A 24870-nucleotide genomic window follows, 5' to 3' on the forward strand; every position below is an offset into this window, starting at 1 on the left:
TAGAGCATACACTGACGACCTTATACACGACAATATATGTACTTGAGTTGGTTAGTATGATGCGTGGACGAGTTTGTCTCTCTTGAGATTTTTAATTTGTTTCTGGGATGCTTATAATTGAGCTTTCATAAGCTGATCCAAGTAGAACACTTACGGATTGGTCCATTTCCTTGCTCCATCGTCTATTCTGAGTCCATTATCATTTATCTCTTCTCGTTGTCCCCATTACCATCGCCATTTCAATTGCCATTACTCAGCTGTGTACGTCTGTGCTTGTACAGTTGTTAAGTAGCTAACATTTAAAAATTCATTTTTAGAAGGACTAAAAGTCGTTGACAAAGCTACCATAAACCATTGGCACGTATAAACCGTCTTGAATGCCAATAGTGACTTTTTTATATGTAGGAAAATTGGTATTAAATGGTCCGGGATAAAAACGGGACCTCTTAAATCATTGTTAAATTACCATTTGCTTGAAAATGTTAAAGTAGAAATTTTTTTTAATAAGAGCTCAAGTTCTCGCCCCTTTTTACCTTTGCTTCTTGGGTGTAATGATCCATAGGCTCTTGATCCACCAGCTTTTTAGTAGTTTGGGTTTTAACATTAAAAAGGATAAGAAGCAAGACAACCAGCTACTTAACAACTCTTCTTATAATGCCTTAAAATATTTCTTTTAATCTTCAATACGAAAATAAATCTTTTGGGTGTTACATTTAGGTTTATTTTGGAGGGTTAAGATTGTTTCGAGATTTGAGTGCTCACAATTAGAATGTTTTTAGCAAATATTGAACTGCAATGGAACTCTCATGTGCATGGCTGTCCTACAAGCCATGCTAAGCCCTTTTGGAGTGAAGTATGATAATCGTGGATGAGAATAAATCTCCCTCATTGTGCATGAATTTCTATTAATTGAAAACTTACATATGGAAGATATGTGTAAAACCCAATTTTGACAACATTTAGGAAGGGATGTAATAACCCGCCCCTTTTTCCCCATACCTGATTTGACCTTACCACCTAAACACACAAACCAAGTCCCAAAAGTTAGTTTAAAAAACACGTTTTCACCACATAACATTTTTTAAGATGTCATCCAAACCTAAATATATTTTTTGTTTTTTCAATTAGTTTAGGAATTGTTCAATGTATTGTGTTTCCTTGAATCATGTCCAAAATGACTTGCATTGCTCAATTATATGTCGTGAGGCTTATATGGGACATTCCTATTAGTAATTACACATTTTAAGCTTTTACTATGAAAACATATAATTACCCAAAGCTTTTTAGCTTTCTCATGAACCAACAATCATCTGAACTAATTTTTTTTAGAATTATGATTGATCAGCCTACATTCATCTTCCAAAAGTGTACATCGCCACCTAAAAATGTGTTGGTAAAATGTGAGTCTCATATAAGTGACCAAAACTGGACCCGAATCAACTAAAATCCAATCACTAAAAGTAAGGTTATATAATAGACTTTATGGAGCTTTCGCTTTGGGGAGACTCCACGTATCTCTGCGCCTAATTGTAATAGATTGTAGCTATCTATATACCTAAAATTCCTAATGAGAGAAGGTGAGCATGTAATATATATTTATATGATCTTTTATATGATATCATATCTCAAACAAGAACCGGCTCGTGTTCATACTCTATGTATCTGTATTATCTACAGTTTTATCCTTCTTTTGAAGTGGTCAATGTAGGAATTTAGGTCGTTTAACTGGTCTTCAAACAATTTTCAGACTAATGTCTCAAGTGCCAAGGGACAACCAATTGTATGTCAAAATTGTGAATGAAAAGAATACTTGGCAAAAACTTTTTGGGATGTTCCAAAGGCATCGATTTCTATTAAAGGTGCTTAAGAAGACCATGGGAATCTGGAGTTTGGAATAATCAATCATATTCATATTTTGTTTAAATCATTTGTACAAATATAGATTTTCAAAATTTTATTGTGTGAAATATTGGAGATATGAAGGACATAAACTTAAGTTTTGTGTGTTTGTAATGTCGTTTACTCATTTGTCGTATATCATGTTTTTTTTTACAAAAGCCCAAAATGGTAAAGAATATCTTTCTCCCCTTGATATCCCAAAAACAAGATTTGGCTCCGAATTAGGTTCGGAGAACAAGGGGGGAGAGAGAGGTTTGGTTGCACTTGGGAGAAAAAAAACACATGAAATTGAAGAGCATGGCGTCGGAAGAAAACAAGGGACGGGGGAGAGGATAAGACTTTTCAAAGTTCGCTTTGAAACGTCGTTCAACTTCAAAGTCGTCTTCTTCTTCCACTTCCTTTCGCCGATCGATCGACCTGTAATAACGATTACGCAGACACGCACGAATCCCACCTCCGATCCGTCGTTCGATACCTCTCTCTTCCTTCAACGGTGTGTAAGAGGAAGCACGGTAAACAAGAAGAACACTAATCCTGAAGTTGGTAGAAGGGAAGATGGTTTAGGAGAGGAGCGTCTATCATTCTCTAGCTCTCTTTCCCCTTCTCTCTCTCTCTCTCCCCCCCTTGGTCCTTCCCTCCCGCTCCCCTGCTCCTTTTTCTCTTACCTTTTCACCTGTTCTCCCGCAACCGACAATGGACCCGATGTCGGAGGAGCAATTGGACTACGAGGACGAGGACGAGGCCTCCGCGGCGGCGGGCGCGCCCGGGGGAGGCCACAAGCTCCAGTATCCCGGTGGCGGCGCCATCTCAGCGCTGGCGGAGGAGGAGCTTCTCGGCGAGGATGATGACTACGACGATCTATACAACGACGTCAACGTCGGCGAGGGTTTCATGAACTCCATTCAGCAGCACCATCCTCCCAACCCTAACCCTAATCCCTCCAACCTACATCCTATCCCGAACGGCCTTCAACCCCCTCCTGCACCTCTCGCTGCACCATCATCATCTGCTGTCGGTAGCTCCGGATTTAGGCCGTCGGAACCGCCGGGAGTGGGAGTCAACATTCCAGGCGTTGGGTTTCAGGATGGGAAGAGCACGAATACCGGCGTCGGCGGCGTCGGTGGGTTTTCCTCCGGTAATAATGATTACGCTGCCCCGAAAGCTAGGGCGTCGGAAATTCCTCTTGATCCAGCGGCTGGGAATTTGGAGCATCGTGGATCCATTCTTCAGGGGAAGCCAGTAGGTGTTGGCGTCCCTGAGCAAGGGGGGAACATGGCTGGGGGACAGACATCTATGCCTGGAGGGGTCAACAGAGGTCCTGGCATCGTCGCGAGCCGGCCACCTCTGCAGCAGATGCAGATGCAGCAGCCACAGCCGATGCAGATGCAGCCTCAGCCTCAGCCTCAGCCTCAGCATCGGCTCCAGATGCAGATGCAGCCGCAACAGCAAATGCAGCAGCCGGCGCCGGCGCCGCCTCAGCAGCAGCAGCAGCAGCAGATGCAGCCGATGGTGGAGAGCAATGGCAACACGATGCTGTTCGTCGGGGAATTGCACTGGTGGACGACGGACGCGGAGCTCGAGAGCGAGCTTTCTAAGTACGGGAAGGTTAAAGAGATCAAGTTCTTTGACGAGAGAGCTAGTGGCAAGTCCAAGGGATACTGCCAGGTAGAATTTTACGACGCTGCAGCAGCTGCTTCTTGTATGGAAGGGATGAACGGTCACGTTTTCAATGGCCGTCCCTGCGTGGTCGTCTTCGCTACCCAGCAGAATCTGAGGCAGATGGGCGCTGCTTATCTCAACAAGACGCAGGCACAGGCTCAAGCTCAGCAGCAGGGAAGGCGAGGTGGTGCTAACAACAACGATGGTAATAGGAATGGTGGGATGAATTATCAAGGAGGAATGGGTGATAACCGGAACTATGGCAGGATGGGTTCGGGAAGAGGTGGGCAGGGGATGCAGAACAGAGGTCAAGGTGGGAACTATATGCAAAACAGGGTTAAAGGAAATATGGGTGGTGGTGGCGCCCCGGTAGGAAGTGGTGGTGCTGGTGCTGGGAAAGGTATGATGACTGGTGCTTTTGGTGGCCCTGCAGTAGGTGGCCCGCCGGGCGCCTTGATGCATCCGCAGGGGCTGATGGGACCTGGTTTTGATCCAACATATGGTTCACATATGGGCCGGGGAGGCATCTATGGTGGTTTCCCTGCCCCTGCGTTTCCCGGGATGATGCCGACATTTCCAGCCGTCAACAATGCTGTCGCTCTTCCTGGTGTGGCGCCTCATGTCAACCCTGCATTCTTTGGTCGTGGAATGGCTGCTAATGGAATGGGGATGATGGGTACTCCTGGAATGGACGGGCATCCTGCTGGCATGTGGACTGATCCATCAATGGGAGGGTGGACACCTGAGGAACATGGAAGAACCAGAGAGTCTAGCTATGGCGATGATGGAGCTTCTGATTATGCATACGGCGAGAGCCAGGACAGAGGTGGAAGATCAGGAAATACGTCAAGAGACAAGGAAAGAGGTGGTTCGGAGCGTGATTCTGATAGGAGACACCGTGATGATAGAGAGGCAGATTGGGACCGTCATAGATACAAGGACGACAAAGAAGGGTATTCGGATCACCGAAACAGAGAACGAGATTGGGGCAACGAGGAAGATTGGGATAGAGGAAGGTCCTCCTCTTCAAGGTCTAGAAGCAAAACTAGGATGTCGCAAGAAGAAGAAAAACGGTCTCGATCTAGGGATGTAGACTACGGGAAGAGGAGACGCCGGCCATCTGAATGAAGAATTTCTCAGTTTTTGTCATATGACATGATAGCAGTATTTCCCTTAAATCCCATTTGCTCACTTCCCTTAGTTTTCCTTCTGATGTACTGCTGCCAGGGTGGTGGGAGTTACTTTCGAGGCTTCAATCTTCCTTGGTGGCAAGACGAACTTGCTCCTTCCTGCTGACTTCTGGTGGCAACACAGTCGGCAGAATTGTTGCATCAGGGTTCAAACAGTAAGTTTCTCATGGTGTGGCAAGAGAGGGTGCATCTCTCTTTGCTAGTTATTTCTTTTATCTTCATCCAAAACACTAAACGAACCCAACTGATGGACTTGTCTGATGGAGGTACTTGGTAGTTTCAAACAGTTAGTGTATTTGATTTACTAGTGTTGGCTTGGGCAGTAAGCTACTTGCTTTATCTACGGTGTGGTTCTGATTTTAAACTGGGGTTCCTGCGCCCGGTCCATGAACTGGAACTTAAGCATATGTAATCTGTGAACGATCCCGGAATTCTTCTTTCCCTATTTCCATGTTGTTAATGGTCATTGTATGTTCTAAGGCCTTTCTTGCCCTTCGCTTTTTGAATACTGGCAAACAAAGGCATATAGTCCACTTGCGTGATTGCAAATCGGATTCAGTTTTGAATAATTAAGTTAGATTAAGTACGTTCTAATGTAGCATATTTGAAGAAAACACATGGTGGCTTTGTGCCACTTTTTTAAAGGAATGTGGAATTTAGCTCCTTATTGCTGCTTCTATTATTTGCTGCTCTTTGAACTCTCTACTGAGTTGAGCTATGATTTCCAATATATTTTTATGCTGTTTCATAATTTCTTTGTCTGAGATGCGCATTGAGTCATTGCAGGTTCTTTTCCAAGCTGTATTATTTTATTTGTAACTTTAGCCATTTGCTCGGTTGTGGGAGAGTATTCCCTTAGTGATGCAGCAACTTAGATTCAACTTGCCATGGATTTCCTTTTACCATGTGCAAGGTCGTTAAACTTTGGTATATGATTAATGGTTTCATTTTGTGATATTACTTTGCTTTGCTTCTTAATAAAACAGTTTTAACTTTTTTCTTGCTTTATTCATTTCAACATATTTTACTTTTCACTCCACAAGTTAACCTACAAAAGAGCCAGTAAAACCAAATGAGAAACTTCCATTTATTTGGCAATTGAGGTGCTATCGACAAGTTCTTGAATGTAATAGGCTGTTAAGCTGTCTACATATGCTGCTTCTTCTTTTCCTATTATTGTTTCTGTGATTTGCTGGAGCTTGTAGGAGAACAAAAATGTCAGTGATGGAATGTTTTCCTTTTTTCCTTCTCATGTTTTATTGGGTTGGTTGCCTTCTACCTTCTTCCTGTTCAGGCCCTTCAGGGGATATGTTTTGTTATGATATGTAGAAGGAAAAGGTTTTTTTGTGCACACTTTCCTGTCTTTTTTTTGAAAGACGGTTTACTGATTGATGGAAAGTGCATGGCAGTTACTTTTTGTTCTGCGCCTATTAATGAGTTGTTGTACTACATGTTAATTATTTGCATTTTTTGGGATAAGATTATCCAACCATAGTTGTCTCATGGATGCTCTATTTAATCATTATATATGGATGCCTTGTGATTGTAATCATCAGGCTTTCTGAATTGTGGTTTACACACACACACACACACACATATGTAACAGCCTATGAGTGAAGAGTTTAGTCCCGTATTGAAAATTATTAAAATCTTCAAGGGCTTATAAGGAGGTTGGTTTAGCAATTGGTCGTGTTAGTTTCTAGCCTTTCTGAGGATGAAATTGAATCTGCTAGGGGCCAGGTTGGGATCCGCCAAACCAGAAGCCTAGTTCAACATTCCGACCAAGGTCCTACATGCGCGGACACGTCTTAGGTGGGATAGATTGTAATGCCCGTATGAGGAATTTAGTCCCTTATATTTATCAAGGGCTTATAAGGAGGTTGGTTAAGTGGTTGTCTTGGTTTCTAGCCTTTTAGGGGTTAGAACCGAAGCTACTAAGTGGTGAGTGAGACCCGCTAGAGCAGAAGTCTGAGCCCGGTGTGGGAGTAGGCTGAGTTGTTACATATGAGTAAAACCAGTCTCAAAATGGGATGGGATTTTCAAGTCTCTTCCCATCCCTGGATTCACTTCTTGAGGTATAGAGGATGGCTGTGAGAAGGGAAAAAGAAAAACGAAAAGTAGACGAGAGAGTGGGCGAAAAAGGGGATTGAAAACCTAGTCCCAAATGAGACTGGTTGAACTCATTCTTATATATTTATATATTTGTGTATGGATGTATAATGTATACAATATCATAAACCCTCAAATTGTATGAATTATGATTGATTTATGTACATTTATATTTTGTGTGCATGTATGTATGTACATACTTATGTTTGTATGCATGTGTGTATGTTTATATGTATATATACCGTTTAGTGCTCAAGCTCATTTGGGGTTTTAGCTGTTTAGTCAAGAGAACATTGAAAGAGGATGGTGTCGTCCAACTAGCTTCTTGGAATTAATTTTTTGAAAGGAAAAATGGGGGAGTGCCTTCAATTTGTAAATCTAATTTTTGCTAATTTTACCTTCTCTGCCTTTAAAAACACGGATTCTGCCTGTTTTGTCATGTATTTATTTTTTGCCAGGCTATGAGAACAATTGAGTGCCGTCAATTTGTTGATCTACATTCTAGCTAATTTTGCCTCTTATACCTGATTAGCTTCATATTTTTTCCTCCTAGAAACCTCTCACATCAACTTTGTTATGATTCTATATTGTACTAAATGGTCTCTTCTTCTTTATGTTGAGGATCATATTGTTTATGATATCAGATCTTCATTCTTCTTTCCTTGCTTTGCTTATTTCTTCTTGCCAATTTTGCCTCTTATACCTTCATATTTTTCCTCCTCGAAATCTCTAGCATCAATGTTGTTATGATTCTTTATTGTACCAAATGGTGGTCTCTGCTGTATTATGTTGAGCATCATATTGTCTATGAGATCAGATGTCCATTCTTCTTTTTATGGTCTGCTTCTTTTGTTACGTCCTCTTATTTTTGAAGTTTTTTTTGTTCTTGGAGAGTTCATAAGCCTCCTTTATTCTCCTAATTCTCCCTCGTATTTTGCATAATCTTCTTAATCTCATCTCTTTTTTTCCCGAGCTGGTGCTTCACTCATCAGGCTGTCAATCTTGAGCAGTTTGTACTGCCATTTGCCATTATCCTTGTGCATGACTTGTACCTGATGTTTCTTATTGTCTATCATTGTTGCAGAATTTCACTACCAAACAGACATTTTTGTTTTTCCTCAGGATTCTATGTTTACTTGTTTTTCATGATGTCACCTGCTCTGAGTCGTTCCTTGAATAACAAGGCTTCAGTTTGGGCACATGGAATATGGGATGGATGGATGTGTCCTCCAGAAGTTGTAGTTTATATCCAACTTCCCAATTCCATGCAAAATTTCAAAAGCTCGTGAATATCTAGCTGAGAGCTTGTGGGTTCCTGCTGATTTGCGCTGGACCCTTCTAGCTGGAAAATTTTTGGGATAAACCCATTGTCCAACGTCATACTCCTCATCACGGTGCTTCTTATTGTACTGTTGGGCCATCTTGTTCTGTGCCGCTGCAAGTCTGCTCTTGATAGCTTCAAGCACCTGATCTCTAGTTTGAAGCTGAATATCCACTTCATCTGGCTGCAATCCTTGAGGGTGAAAGCGATGTAGGTGGTCTTCTGTACATCACTTCAAAGGGAGACATTCCAAATGCTGAATGAATTATAGGCATACTCAGCCCAAGAGAGAGACTCAGTCCAGTTATGAGGCTGACATTCAGCATAGCATCTCAAATAGGTCTCTAATACCCAATGAAGAACCTCCATTTGTCCATTCGATTGTGGATGGTAAGCTGTACTCATTTGTAGCTTGGTCCTCAGTCATGCAAAACAATTTTGCCAAAAGATGCTAAAAAACAAGGGGTTGCAATCACTTTCTATTGATCGCAGCATGCCATGCAATTTCCGAACATGTTCTTGGAATTCTTTTGCTACTTGTTTGGCAGAAAAGAGATTTGCCAAGGCTATAAAATGTGCATATTGGATAAACAATCTACTACCACCAGTAACCGACTCCTCTTTGGATTGGGGCAACCCTTCAATGGAATCCATGGACAAGTCTTCCGAGATTCTGGTGAATAGGCATGGGGTGAAGAAGGCTTACTGGACGAAGAGTTTTATACTTATGTCGTCAATAAGTATTGGATGCCTTCATATATTCTGAGTTTCTGTTCGTCCTACCAGTTTCCCTCTTCATTCCTGGCCAAAAAAAAGTCTAGCGGATTCACTTATATGTCCCCTCTTCCCCTTGATGTCCCCCTTCTACTCCTTCATGGAAATGGGAAATCAGTTGCCTGATCAGATTTGAAGTCGGTGGCACACAGACTGTTTTGGTAATAAAGGTATGGTTCCTTTCACCTATATCCATAAGTCTGGACTGAGTTGTGCTCCAACTGCATCTTCTTTTCCTGCAGGGTCCTAGAAGTGCTATGTGCTTATTGTAGCTTGCACATCTCCAAAGTAGGCCTGCACAACAATGGTAAGAAACTTTGTAATTCAGCCTTACCTTCATCCTCATATTTTCGAGATTAACAGTTGGCTACTATATTCTCAGTCCTTTCTTACGTATGATGTCAAATTCGTGCCCTGCCAACATCATGACCCATTTTAATTGAGTGGCATTGATTTTTTTCTGCCGCATACAGTGTCCCGAGCTGCTTTGGTCGATAAAAACCTAAAATTTCCTTCCCAGGTAATGATGCCATTTCTGAATGGCAAGAATCATCATTGTGAGCTCACACTCATATGCTGACATGCTCTTGAACCTCGTTCCTGTCGCCTTGCTGATAAAGCCATTGGATGTTTCCCTTGGCTTAAAACAGCTCCCACTCCACTTTTGGAGGCATCAGTCTACACATCGTAAAGTTTATTGAAGTCTGGCGTGTCTAAAACTGGGGTGTTTATAATGGCCTGTTTAAGCTTCTCAAATGCAGCGTCTTTGTCTATCCCGTACAAAATGGTCTTTCTTTAGCATGCTGGCCAATGGAGCAACAATAAGGCCATAGTGTCTAACGAATCTGTGGTAGTAACCTGCAAGGCTTAAAAAGCTCTCAACCCCTTCAACCCAATTGGTAACTTCCACTTTCATATAGCTGCCACTTTATCCTCTTCCATTTCCGTCTTCATTGAGAGATGGTGTGACCTAAATAGGACATTTGTTCACTGCCGAATGCACGCTTAGAAGATATACCATGAGGCTGATGGACTCTCAAGCACTTGTAACACCACCTTAAATGGCCTCGATGTTCCTCTTTATTTCTTTGTAAGTCAGTATATCATTGAAAAAACAAGGACAAACCTTCTCAAAAAATGGACGAAAAATGTGATTTGTTAAGGCTTGGAATGTCATGGTTGCATTTGTTAATCCGAAGGGCATTACCTTGAATTCATAATCACTTTCGTGCATATGAAATGTGGTCTTGCAATATATCTTCCTTGGCCATACGAATTACCCTGCGCCTTAGGTTCAACTTGGAATAGATTGCATCCCCTTGTAATTCGTCCAACAACTCTCAATAACAGGGATGAGATATCTATTCTTGATCATGATTGTATTGAGTGCCCTATAATCAACACAAGATCTCCAAGTCGCGATTTTTTTCTTACTAACAAGCCTGGAGAAGAATAAGGGCTCCTACTAGGCTCGATCTCCCATCAGCATGTTTTGTTTAGTTTTTCTATCTCCCCTTTTTGTATATGGTTGTATCCATATGGTCTTAGATTAACTAGCTTAGACCCAACCTCTAGTTTGGTGATCAAATTCACAACTAGGAGGCAGTACTTTAAGACCCTCAAACACATCTTACATATGCACCCATAATATCTTGCAGAAATGATGGGTTCCTTCGACTTGTCACTTAACTGCTGGCTGCTCGATTCAGTTGTCATTAGCAGAAAATACAGTCCCTCTTGGTCTAATTTTTGCAGGTTGTAGGTTGTAGATTGTCATTACGACAAGGCTGTGCTGCAGTTACAGCCTGGATATAAATAGGTCCACAAGCTCCTTTAAAAGTCATTATCATAGCAGTGAAATCCCATGCTACACTCCCCAACTGTTTGAGATTGAATACCAAAAACAAGGTCTTTTCTACCCATAGCCAGGGAAATAGCTCCACAATGAATTTCTGATTGTTTTTCTCTCTTTCTTCTTGAGGGTAGCATCCCTTAGACCGTAATGAACTCTCATTACCCACCACCACTTTGAATCCTAGTTGTTCAAGTATCTTGCATGCACATATTTCAGCAGTCATTTCCCTAATAAAATTATGCATGGAACCCATGTCCACCAATATACTAATGTTGCACCCTTTCAATTTCCCAACACATGCATCACTTGGGGAACATTGTCCCCTCCTAGCCATGAATAGATATCTCAGGAATTAACTCTTCCAGAGTGTCCTCAGCCTCACTTTCTGCCCCTTCATCAACTGTTTCGGGAGGCCTCTCATGATTCGTCCATTGAGTACATATGTAGCTTTTTACATGTGTGCTCGGGGCTCTATTTCTCGTCACATTGAAAGCAAAGGCCCTTCCTCCTATGTTCTTTAATCTGGTCTGGGTTCAATCTTTTAATTAACACTTGCTTGTTTCTAGGAGGTTCATTGGCTGCTGGCAATCCTTTCTGTTTTCTTTTATCGCCACATGTTCCCTATCAGCACCTTACCCATTTGCTCTCCTTCCAATCGATAATCAGCCTGCTAGATTTCTTTCAGCTATTCGTGCTAACTCAAAAGCTTCCAAGAGACTTTGGCGCCTTGCCTCCTGCACTTCTATGTGGTATTCTTCTTTTAACCCTTCAAGTAAGGTGCCAATCAATGATTTGATGGGCCACCCATTACCATATTGCTTAATTTTTCAAAGTCTGTCTGGTATTCACTCACCTTCTTAGATTAATTCTACGTTGTAGTCTACACATGTGGAGGGTCCAAAACTCCCTGTTAGCTCCTCCACAAAGGAATCCCACTATGGCTTCCCCTGCTGAGCAACTAACCACCTGTACCAGCTGTTTGCTGCCCCCTCCAAATGAACTGCCGCATGAGAGACCCTCCATTCCGGTAGAATTCTTTGACGATCAAAGAACTGTTCTGTCCTGAATGCCCAGCTTAATGGATGATCTCTATAAAATTTAGGAAACTCATTTTGGGACGCTGATATACCCATTCGTTTCCATTAGTATTTGGTAAACCAATAGAGGCACCATTAGGAGGTGGTGACGTGGCGGAGATGGATTTGAAGGACCGTGCGAAGGTGTCATAGATTCAGCCCCCCACGTTTCATCCCTCTTCCATCAGTTGTTCACCCTCCTGTGTGGCTGATTTCCTCTCTCAGCAATGTCGTCAGCTCTTGATGCTCAAACAATATGGACTGCGTCTTTTTTGCCATATCAATCATACCTCAATAAATACAAAAACTACAATTTATACAAGATAAGAGAGAGTGAGAGAGAGCGGTTGGAGTCTCCAGTGGCTAGAATTCTAGGTGTTGGACAGTTGGAGAGTCCAGCGGCTAGCAGAGTCAGCTGAAATGTTCACTGACAAAAAAATAGAAATAGAAATACAAGAAAAAGAAAAAATAAGAAATACAAATGTACAAAGAAAAAATGCAATATTAAAATTTAAAAGTCTGTAGTCTGTAAGAGGGAGATAACTCACCCACATGCAGCCTAACCTCACTGAGAATTAGGGTAAAGGCCCTCTGAGCACGAGGGATTCACTTTATTAAGATCAACCATGCCCTAATATATCATGTAAGTCCCTTATAAGGGCCTGAAATGGGTCTGTTACTCTTTTAAGACCCGACCATATCCCCTATTCTATTAGTACTACATATCAGGGTCTGATGCTGTCACATTGCTTGGCTGTAATGCATTATCATCCTTATGCTGAACAAAATTGACATTATGCCTGGGTTCTTTCTGTTGAGTGTTGACTGAAACTCCATGTGAGGGCAAATCCCAACAGTCTGCTGCACTATGACCGCATTTCTTATTTACCTGACATATGATCACACGCTTCTATCATTAGTATTATGTGGTAATGGTAGAATTCCCTTTCTAGACAAATAAAATCTAGCTTTACCTTTGCCTCTTCCTCCTTTTCGTTAAATTTGTCCGTCCTCGACAATGGGTTGCCCAATGTTGGCCAGTTTATCTGAGATGCCTTTCATTTGTTCGTGTTTTCCATAACTTATGAATCCTTTTTCCTGTATTCTAGACCTCCTCCTTCAACTACATGGCATACTTTTCTGAAATTTGAGAATATATCTCATGGAGCATCCACCAAATCTCCTTGGCATTCATCCATCATCTGTGCTGACAAGTACTTCCCAAGACAAGGTAGATATGCAACAACATTCTGTCTTAGCACACCCGAAGACAATAGCAGCATATGTATTTGGAGTCTTGGACTGACTTTCTATTCTCTCCTTCCCCTTTTGTCTCTTCAAAGAACCTAGGTGGGATAGGATCAGACTCATGCAAGTGTCCATCAAGTCTAATGTTGTAAATGGAGGCATTTGATCTGCCCAGATCAGGTAATAGGAGGACATCAACTTCTCCAGGAACAATGGTTGGGAAGAAAAGATGGCTTATGGCCAAAGAAAAGCGGGAATTTTAGCCATGGCACACAAATTGTAGCTTTAAACTGATTGGAAGAGCAGAGGGGGTTCAAATGTATGAATGGAGACAAACATTAGGTTCACGCTCTTTTTCTCCATGTAAGAATAGAGGACTAAAGAAAGGAAAGACATGAGAGGTATAAGAAAGGAGTTCTAGCCGTGAGTGTTTTATAGAAAGCAGCCACCCAAATGAAACAAAACAGCAAACAGAGTCTGCTCAGATTGAGAGCAAATTCAGACAGATGAAGTAGCGGTTCAAGAAGAAGGGAAAAGGTATTGAGCAGGTGAACAAAGGAGGGGGGGGGGGTTGTGGGGGAGAGAGAGAGAGAGACCTTGGACCAATCAGAGAGTATACCAAAACACCTATTCTGATACCATATAAACTTTTCCAGCAGGAAACCTTGATTGGGACTGAAGAGACAGGAGTTAAGAGTCATGAGAGCACTGGCCAAGGTCCCATGATGGAAAGGTGAAAGGCCTTCAGCTCTTTCCATTATTATCAATAAAAGAGATTGGTTTACGTTGGTGTTCCAGAAAATGCTATAATACCTCAAGTGGAATTAGTTATTACAGAAATAGAACCATTTATGAGAAATTACTGAAAGCAACACTATGATAATATAACTATAGTCCTAAGAAATGTTCCCTCTTTACCGACTATAGCTATGAAAGCTTCTGTTTGTACTTTGTGCTTTTTGCATGCATGTGTGTATGTGCATATGCTCTATGTGCATACAGTTGTATATTTATAAATGGAGGGGTCTTAAGTATAAACCTATGCATGCATTTTTTTTTTTTTTTTTGTGGAATGGGTTGCAAGTAGATCTAGAAAATTAAGAATTTTGTGTTATTTTTGCAACTTATATGACATTTTACAAGCCATCTTCGTTTCATCCTAAAACATGAAGAGTTTCCTTTTTTTTTTATGAATTATATGATGTTTAGTGAACTATGTTTTATTTATTTGTTCATTTTTGTTCCACAAAATAAGTGTACTTTCTCGGCTTGCAAATATACTATAACTCTCTTCACAGAGAAGCTCCAGGAATTCCAAGATGGCCTTTTAGTAATCTAAGCTCTGTAATGACTGGATTACATTAATATCAGCATGTTAATCTACCTCTGAACCCCATTTCATGATTCACATGGAGCCATATAAGCTAGTCCAGGCTGGTTCATCTGTCCAAGTCCACTGCTTTGTGTGTCTTTTGGTTAATAAGTGGCGATTTGCAATTTTCTATTAAACATTTCTCTAGCATTATATTTACTCATTTATTCATTTAACTCTTTACTTTCAAGCAAGGGGATGATCCTTGATTTTACTAGACCCTCCTGTTCAAAAAGCACATCCTTATTCCTGAGCAACCCACTCTTTTCAGTTTCTCTTGGCGATCTAAAGTAAATAAATTTTACGACGACGAGCCATGCGAAGAAGATGGTATTACACATCTTATGGCTTCTCATTTATGATAGTTTGTTTTGTGAGAGTCTTGGGAATACTGTGAAATGAATTTGAGACCATATGTCCATGGATGAGATAATGGTTGCTTAAGCTTTGTGACTCTTAGAGTGTTATTACATGGGTTTTTGAAAAAATGTTCATTTAGGTTCAACTGTTCTACTGTCAAAGCTTGAAAAACCTGTAATCAAAAGATCACCTTCATCGGTGTTCATATTCTACTCTTCTATTGTGGTTGAAACTTTTTAATTTTAAAATGGTTCTGGCTTTTTTAGATAATTGTTTTATCTATAGAATGTTGTCCTATTCATCAATGCATGTTTACTGCATTTCTATTTTTGTTTTACACAAACTGGCCCTTCTAGTACCTGATTTCTTTTTTGTGTTTTTTTTGGCATGCTTCTCACAAGTGCCTTACTAAGTGGCTTCATTTCTGTTAATCTGGATGATCGCATCTCCAACCCTGTTTAGATTTGCTCTCTGGATGTCTCAGAGTCTTTACAGGGCTTCTTCTCTACCTTGTATCTTACCAGATGTGGGTTTATGCTGTCAGCAACCCTCAGTGTGGAAATGTCAGAGATTGTGTATCCTTCCACCAATTGTATGTACTGTTCCAATTGCCATGTACTCTTCTTTGACAATTATTGTGTAGGGTCAGACACCATGATGTTTGTAATCCTTTCTCTCAACAAAATGCGGTGCTTGGGTTGGGTTGCCTTGTAACTGTATTCTGGGTTACCATGGGGTTATACGTGTATGTGGCTCACCACTTGCCCTACCAATATATATGTAACATACTCTGTGGGTGGGATTTGTATTATTTTCCTTTCTTGGTTGTTAAGGTGATTTGGGATCTTGTAAGTTTGGAAAGGTAGATATCGTGCCCTGTCTGGATTGCTGGTATTACCACTAATCTGGAGATACAGTAATCATCATGTACTTTGAGCCACAGCTGGAAATCAATTGTACATGCTTATGGATTCTTTTGTACTAGGGCTTAGAGCCCTACTTTGCTTTGTACTTGTATTCTGGAGGTAGATACTCTTTTGTTCTTGATTTTGTATTTAGCTTTGAAGTACCTGCTAATTTGTACTCCCCATTCATGTAAGTCAGAATGAGGGACCACATTTGTAACTGGGAGTTTATGTAATGTGTTGCCTTGTAACTACATTTAGGATAAGTGTGTAATTGGTTGATGTTTACCTTTTTGTTAAATGCACTTGCATGTGCACTTTGTCTGCATTCCCCTGAGAAGATTCATGTTTGATGTGCACAATGATTCTAGTGCTTCATTTGTATCTGGAATATGCTGATGATATCTGCTCAGTGCCAAAGGCCTTCACTGTAAGGCCATGCTGGCAACTGTTGGCTTCACAGTCACAATTCCATGATTGGTTGTAGCTCTTGTTAAATTGTTTTTTCTGTCCATCTTTTATGTACTGCTATAATTGCTTTGTCGTTGGCTTGGTAGGGTATGCTGTGGTGGTTGAGACCGCAAAATCTTCTTTCTTTTCTCTTTATTAGTTGTTGACAGACTTTTACTATTTGAGGGGATAAAAGATTCTTTACCATTGAATTATTTGGTAGGACATGCTCCCAGACGTATTGGGTGTGGGAGTGACCAAACAAAGACACGGATATATTTTGTGCTTCTTTTATTACTTTGTGTCGTATATGCATGTGGATCTGATTGCCTTGTTGATGATGGAAAGTTGGTTGGCAGTTCGTCATTCATTCAGGTACCTGCATATTTTCAATAGTGCTCTAGAAGTGTGTAAACGGATTGTGGTTGCTTGTATCTTCTGGAGTGCCTGTGGGCGCAGATTGTGGAAATAAAGGTTCTTATTTTTCCCAAATGAGATTTAGTTAGATCACGATGCAGTGTAAGCCTGCGAAAAGAGCTGGGTTCTCTTGGGTCCAGATATGTTCAAATTTGATCCAGATCTCGTCTGTTTTAGTTGGTATGCCTATCTAGTCTACGACAGTAAGAAGATTGTTGTGTTACACATATACCTCGCAAGAACACATTCTTGTTTTAGGAAATATGATGTGATTATTTCCAGCATTTGATTGTTGGATTTAATAATGTTTATGACATCCTCCTTTACGAAACAGCAATTTGTGTTCCAGGCGGACAGTTCTGCTGTGTAAATTCACTTAATGTCATCCATATTTAATTGTCATTGACAAATCTATTTTTGACATTTGATTTATAAGGTAATTTCCCCCCTTTTGTCTATACTGACGATGTTCGGCTGCTTATCCTAATTATGTGCTTCGTAAATAAGTCTGTCCTCTGTTGGAAATATTTGTTCGACATTCTGTGTGCATTGTTTCCCTCCTTTCATCTTTCTAAGAGAATCTCCGACCATCTTATTAAAAGACGACTTCTTGTTGGAAATTCAATTTCAGGTTCTTATTTGTAATGTTCAAGGTTGGGATGATTTTGTCATGGTTACTGTGTGGATGAATATGTCGATGGCTCGTGCTAGGAAGTTTAGAAAACCATTTGGTTTAAACATCCTTATTTGATCTTCTCTTAGGCATGCTTTCAGTTCTTTACGATCTGTCTTGCGAGAAAAATCTGTCATGACCATTGGCAGCAGTGCTATGCCGTTGAGCCTGCTTTGATTAACATGGAAAGGTTGGATCTATCTAAACTGCCAACCTGAATCAAAGTTCTCTTGGGTTGGATGAAGCAAATTGGATGTGATTTAATGGTAGTCATTTGCATTTAGGCTCAAGTTTATACTTAATTTAAATTTGATTACATCTTGCAGACATCAGACTGGCCGTCTTTTGTTCGGTTGTTGCAGAAATCATGCCATTCGGCCAAAATCTGAACTATACGGGGCCAGATTTGGTCTGCTTCTACTGTTTGAAGCGGGTTTCTGTAACCCTTTGTCGGGCCGCCGTTGCCTCCTGTGTGCATCGACTCACTAGAGCCGTCGTGGCTCCAATGGATGTTACTGAGTATTACGAAGTTTTCAGTGATAATATAATATAGTGTTTGCATATTTTAAACGGCCTTATACACGACAACAAATGTATTTTAATTGTTTATTATGATAGATGAACCAAGTTAGTCTCTCTTAGCTTTTTAATTTCTTACTGGGTTGGTTACAAGTGAGCTTTGGTAAGCTGATCCAAGTAGAAGGCCAAGTGCTTGGCCCATTTCCCAGCCCCGTTGTCTATTCAGAGTCCATTATCAATTTTCTCATCTCACCGTCCCGGTTACTGTCACCATTTAAATTGTCATTACTCAACTGAGCATGTGTGTGTATATATATATATATATAGCTGATAGTTGTTAGATGGTTTAAAATTCAAAATTTCAACGTTAAAATGACTAAAAATCATTGTTAAAGCCACTTTATACCATTGGCGCATCATAAACCATTGCAAGTGCCAGTGTAGTAATTGACTTGGTTACTTCTTTATCATGTACGAGTGAGAGCAGATCGGGTCAGGCCGAGCATCGCAGGGCACTAGTATGCATTGAATTAGTGATTTCGTTGCCATTGCGTTCAATAAAATCAGATACACTCATTATGGATTTTAATCAGGTTCGGTTAGTCTGACAAATTTGACTGCGTAAGAGTGACAAATGCTCAACTATTCACAATTGGTTTCCCGGAAAGCATTGAACCAATGATCACCCAGGACTTCTGTGTCCCACTAGTGGCGCAAAGGGCTGTGCACCACGGTAGGGTTTTCAATTAGGTGAAGTCGTTAACAAGGGAACCTGCGGCTGGATGGCGATAGGGGTTGGGTGGGGGTTTTGACTGAGGTGAAGTCGTAACCAGGTAGCCGTAGGGGAACTCGTGGCTGGATGGCACTAGGGGCCGGGAATTGTGGGGTTCTATGCACGGTAGAAGCTTTCTTCACAAGGATGGTTTCTCCATAGACAATGCAACCTTAAATCATGTTTCTAATCTGCATCATTTACCCTCGTAGGAGCCACTCTTCTTCATCTGCCTGCATTGCATCAACGTCGACTAAATAATGTAGTCCGTTTTAGTATACATTTACAATTAGTTTCTGTCGGAAACGATAACACAACAGGTGCTGTGGTGTAGTCGGTTATCACGTCAGTCTTACACACTGAAGGTCCCCAGTTCGAACCTGGGCAGCACCACTTTTATTCCCATTTAAATACTATCGTTTTTTTTTTTCCTCCTCCAAGAGACTTTCTACTTAGATAAAGTTTATCGGTCATGACCTTTAAGCAGTCGGTACTAAAGCAGACATGAGCAAAATCTTCACCTTAAAATCAAGCTTCTTCTTTTTATGTCATTTGGTGTGAAACGAAACCCGCTTCAAACAAGAACTGACTTTGTCTCTGTTCGTGAGGAACTAAATAGTTTCCATCAAAATAGATTACAAGTTAATGGAGAACAAGATTGTCTTTCATAGTTTCCCGCGATCAAATGCCCCCTTGAGTTACTGTTAGTTAATATGTAATTTCCGAGGGATATCTTAGGATCATCTTCCTTTAACATAATTTGGCCAAGCTCCGGTTAATCTTAGCTTGTCGATACCCCAAAAAGAAAAAAAAAATAATTTGGAATTAAAGAAATTATGTGAAATTAAGATGTACAACTCTTTTGAGTATGCAATCTAAACCCGATCAGAATTCGGTAATTTGGATTTATTGAAACCCCAATGTGTAAAAAAAAAAAACAAAATAAAACATAAATAAAATAAAACTGGAGCCCGTAACAGTTGTATTTGCTTCATTATTGTTTGATAACATAGTAGACACTTCATGAGTATTTCAGATTGAGGAATGCTCATGAACACTAGAACTATTGTCTTATGAACTTATTTGAATTTTTAAAATAAATTCTTGAGATACTCACAAACTTATTTTAAAAAAAACGGCGTCTTTTGTGACAGACTTCATTCAGCCAATGAGGCTCAGCGGCTTAGGCTTCTTCTCATTACCATGGTATCGAGAGATGTCCTAGGATAATGGAAGTCGCTAAAAACTTCAAGTGTACAACTTCCACAAATGTAGCCAACAACCAGATCTTGATCTTTAAGCAAAAGGATCAACAATAATGAATGTGCGTCCAAATACAAGTTAATTTTCATGAGGTGTCCATTGGGCAACAGTGATGTCTGTCTGGAGTGGTTTTCCGGTTTTCGCCATTTTTTTGGTGAGAGGAAGAGAACTTCACCACCGGAGTGAGAGGTTGAAGCCCCCTTACTTTCCCATCCTGGTCCGAGGTCTAGGGCTACGTTGGGATTTGGGAGCTTACCGTTACTCCATTCAACCAGAGAGTAGTGTCTCCCACCTTTTGTATGGGCTTGTCGCATTACCATAATGCACTTAATTGTGGGATTATGTGTATCTTATGTAAAGACACATCACAAGGGCCAATTATTAAATATGGTTATGTGTTTGGGCCCCAAAAAAGCCCAAATACAGTCCAAAATAAAACAACTACTTAGGAAAAGTCCCAGCCATGAAGACTAAATGAGAATTTATGTGTTTGAACCCGAATACACCACCACCTCTGGCCAATCACCAATAGTAAGTCTAGGGATGTCAATAGATCGGATTTGAATTGGAAGTTCACATATACACAGATTCTAATACAAATAAAGTTCTACACTATATCTCAATCCAATTTTTAAATTCACAAAAAGAAACCGATCCAAAATCTAAATCCGACTTTTCGATATACAATAGAATCTGCAGGAACCAACTTTGGAAATGTCATCGATATTGGATATAGAATCATATATTTGAAACTGAATCCGAATTCAAATCCAAACCTGATTATATCTCCTTGATTATACAAGCATCCAATCCAATTTCTTAATCGAATATATATATATATATATATATATATATATATATATATATATATATATATATATATATATATATATATATATATATATATATATATATATTTTCATACGCGTTTTTTTTTTTTTTTTTTTGAAGTAGTTTGCTTTGATATCAGAACCTAATCCTATCCATTGACATCCCTACCCAAGTCCTGCCACATTGTTAAAAGACTCACCAGCACTTTTTCTCCATGAGCTCTGCAGAGAACGGGACCTACCATGTGCAACACTGTCCCTTGTTTCTCTCAAGAAAGAGGATCTCCACTCTTTGCTTTTCTTTCAATGCCTGTATATGGATAAAAAATCCAAGGCTGTGGACCACACCCTACATGCGTACATGCCTAGACAACATGTACTTTTCTTGACCTTGCTTGCCAATGCTCATGACAGCAACTTTGAGATAACAATAAAGTCATGGAGGATCACTCCCAACACAGCACATGGCCTGAGATTATCACGGCCCCAAGTTCCTCATTATTTGAGAGCTAAAGATGCTTAGAATATTGCTGCATTTGGTGGGGGAAAGGATGAAAGGTAGGGGGAGATGTGTACTCTGTCCCCTCCTCTCCACATGCATTGCCTCCCATGGGGACGCTGATCAGATGGGCAGACTGTGTCCAAATCAGGTTTACATATATTTTTGGTTCTCCCCAAGTGATTAAAACTGTACACAACCACATATCAAACAGGTGGTGGGCACTGGAGCTTACAGTCCGCTTATGAGGCTTTATATTCTTCGTTTTTCTGCATATTAGGTGTGATTCAGAAGGTACCTTGCTCTTTGCTAATGTTGGTAGGCATAATGATCAAACTTCAAGGACATACACAAGGAATCTTTGTCTCTGCAAAATTTTTTCCTTCCAAGTTATTTCAGGAAGGGCACTTTTTATGTGTACTTAACTGATTGTGGCATACTTCTATCATTCATTATTTGTTCCTGGACATGCCAAGTACTGATTGTATAACCTTTGAAAAAAATAGTTCAAGGCTTCGGATCTCGCCAGTTTTGCATGTCAGTGCTGTACTTGCAATAACAATGAAAACTGTTTGGAAATATGTTATGTTAATCAATATGTTTTGTCCATCTTTCATATACCTTGGCAATCTATCTCTCTCTCTCTCTCTCTCTCTCTCTCTCCTTTCTGGGCTTGTGTGGGCACCTGCCCACAGAAAGAAAATGGCCGGAATGGACGAGTTCCATGTGACTAATTTGTAAACTAAAATTGTTGATCAGAGTTTTGTTGGGCATAGTGGTAGATACATATTTGAGCCGGATTTGTTTTGAATCTGGTACCTGGTCCGCGCCCACCTTAAAGTTTGCACCCCATCCAACAGGGGTGCAGGCAGGGTGGGCTACATGTGGGCAATTGCCCGCATGGACCTCAAAAAACTTTTTATTTTTTATGTTGATATTTCTGAACAATTTTTCTCATTTACATATTGATTTTCCTCAAAGATTTAAAATTTTATATACTTAATGCCGCTTAGCTATTGTCTTCCCCACATTTTGTGTCCCCACTTTGCTAACATAACGTGATTGCAAACATGACTAGGCTTGATTTGACATCACATCGAACGCCTTGGTGAAGATCCTGTCAATCTGAATCCATATAAGCTTGCGCAGACAGGACCATGCGATCAGATCTTTGAGAAAATCAAGGGCCCAAAGTTTTGGCTCAACTCGTAGGAATTGGTCCGTGACGGGCCTAGTCCACATCGAGCCTTCCTGGGTCCGACTCTCTCTTATGCAGACAAAATTTGAATCCTTGGTGGGGAAAGAAGTCTAAATCAGGTGGGTAAATTCATCTAATAGATCATGAAAAGATAAGTTATATTTTAAAAAAATGAGATCATGAAAGCGAGATCATTCTACTATTTAGAGGCCAATTAATTAGTATTATGACACCAATCAATCCAAAGGTAACATAGAGATGATCATTCGTTTCAGGGATGTCAATAGATCAGATTCGGATTAGATATCTAATCAAACTGCTTCAAATAGTTGCATATGAAAAATAAACAAATATAAACAGATGTAGAAAATGACATTGATTATATTTGGATTCTGTTTTCAAATAAATATACGGCCGGGCTTAGATTTAATTTTAGATAAATATCCTATATACAATACCCATACCTCTTGAAAGTCAACCGGGTGGTAAAATATCATAATGCAGCTTGGATTCTGTTGTGATTTAAGAATCAAATCCAGATGTGAGCTTAAAAATCGGACGTAGAATTGGATTCAGATTGTGAATTTAATATTCGGATTCACATATATTTGAATTTAAAATTTAAATATTCAAAATAGTTGATAAGTCACTATATCTGATTCGAATCAGATCCATTGACATTCCTATCTAGTTTACTAGAGAGGTGGCAATTTTCTTCTAACGAAAGCACACTGCCCAGACAAACCGAAAATATGTTTCGGATCTTCATACGTATTTGGATTCACATCCTCGACCCACGGCCGGGTCTCTTGGCTCGATGACGTCACATGTGCATAAGCAATTGGGACAACTTGTGCCCAGACAAGTGGTCGCCCTATACAAAGCCCCAGAAACATGAGGACAATCTGTCTTTTTCGTGGGGACACTGTCTCTCTGATCATTCCTCCATTGCAGATAAAGCCAGTAGCAGAGTGGACCATACCTCTTTTGGTGGTTGCTTAGAAGAACACGATGGATCCACGGCCGTTTATTCGTCTTCATGGCTCTGAAATGCACGGGAAAAATAAGCATCGCCCATGTCTCAGCCATGTTCTGAGTTTGCGTCTTCATCTTCCAACATTGCATCTTCTTTTCTGTTGCTAATGTTGCGGATAATTTAAAAAATTATGGGGACCAACGTAACAATGAGAATAAAAAAAATAAAAAAGTCATATAAGGTTTTAATTCTTCGTTACTTGTTCTAGAAATGAAAAGAAAGTGTATGGCTTGCTGATCTCAAAGCCATAAATGGTGCGGAGGGATGTGAAATCTTGTGGATATCTTTGTTTTTAAAGAATATGATAATGTGTTCCGGTCTGCAATGTGCGTAATGAAGAAGCATCTTTATGGCATGTCACACTTTTTTCCTTTTGGCGAACCGTTTATTTCAAAATATAAAAAAATCTAGCGGCACGTAAGTGTAATAAATTAATGCTTTACCTACTTCTTACGTCTTCTTTTTTAAGTTATACCGTTAGAAGATTTCCATTTTCGGACCTAATTTTGCCAATAATTTCGAAAAGGAAGCTGTCCGATGTGATAATGATAATAGGCTCTAGAGTACTATATATTCATTTAAATTACGAAACAAAGCCTAAATAGAACTTTCTATAGTTTGAACTATTATAAAAAGTTAGAGGCAGACTTTTTTCAATGCTAGCCCTGGATTACTTTTTTGTTTTAAACTTTAGCAAATATGTTTTGTGTTTCAGTTGACAAAATTTATACAGCGTTAGAAAAGGTCGGACTATAATAAAAAAGTAGAACCATAATTTCAAAATTTGAACACATTTAAATACAATTTTTCAAGTTTTTTATATATATTAAACTATTAAATTTTTATTTTCTTTTAAATATAAAAAAGAACCAAGGCTGTGTGTGGGCAATTGCCCACTCATTCTGAACAGTGGATAAGTTGAGGCAGAAAATGAACGGCGGCGATGAGAGGAAGGAAAAGAGAAAAAGTGGGGAGCAAGCCCACATGGGGACACTGACGTCATCCAAGAATGAGCGTGATCATGTAGTCCCAATCAGTGCCGTTGTTTACGTGGAGTGGGACCCACCTCGACGATATCGGAAGCGTAAATCAAACGTCTCACGTGCCATGTGCCCTGAACCTCCCTAAGCCCAAGGCTGTTTTCTCGAGTACAAGAATTTTGCATTTTTTTTGTCTTTTATATATATATATATATATGTTCATACATATTTTGATATATTGAAGCCTAAAATTCTAGGATGAAATTAACGTCAATGCTCTAAAAACCTTAGTGATAAGTTAATAAGTAAAAGAATATAACAATTTAAATTAATTCAGGATATGCTTATTTAAGTAAACACATAATTGCAAATACGGCTTACACTTATTCGTAAACGCAGAAGGAGTGATTAAGTTTCTCTTATGTATTTTTGAGTCGCAAGAAATGAATTCTACTTTTTTCTGAA

At 40.0% G+C, this 24870-nt stretch overlaps 1 protein-coding gene and 1 non-coding gene across 5 annotated transcripts; both read left to right on the top strand.

The window, feature by feature from the left end:
• The first annotated feature begins 2124 nt into the window (after positions 1-2124).
• LOC116247771 (uncharacterized) lies at positions 2125-16069 on the top strand. Of its 4 annotated transcripts, none has more exons than XM_050076257.1 (4): positions 2125-4903; positions 7942-9122; positions 9195-9259; positions 15265-16069. In XM_050076257.1, the coding sequence occupies exon 1, from the start codon at positions 2593-2595 to the stop codon at positions 4684-4686; it is 2094 nt and encodes a 697-aa protein (XP_049932214.1). In that variant the 5' UTR covers positions 2125-2592; the 3' UTR covers positions 4687-4903; positions 7942-9122; positions 9195-9259; positions 15265-16069. The 4 variants fall into 4 exon arrangements, with proteins under 4 accessions (XP_049932214.1, XP_049932215.1, XP_031475940.1 ...); XM_050076258.1 differs by having other exon boundaries at positions 15388-16069; XM_031620080.2 differs by lacking the exons at positions 7942-9122; positions 9195-9259.
• Positions 16070-18918: 2849 nt separating this feature from the next.
• TRNAV-UAC (transfer RNA valine (anticodon UAC)) lies at positions 18919-18992 on the top strand. Its single transcript has one exon. It is a non-coding gene; the product is annotated as a tRNA-Val (tRNA).
• The last annotated feature ends 5878 nt before the right edge of the window (positions 18993-24870 follow it).

Source organism: Nymphaea colorata, chromosome 2 (assembly GCF_008831285.2).
Source record: "Nymphaea colorata isolate Beijing-Zhang1983 chromosome 2, ASM883128v2, whole genome shotgun sequence".
Lineage (NCBI taxonomy): Eukaryota > Viridiplantae > Streptophyta > Magnoliopsida > Nymphaeales > Nymphaeaceae > Nymphaea > Nymphaea colorata.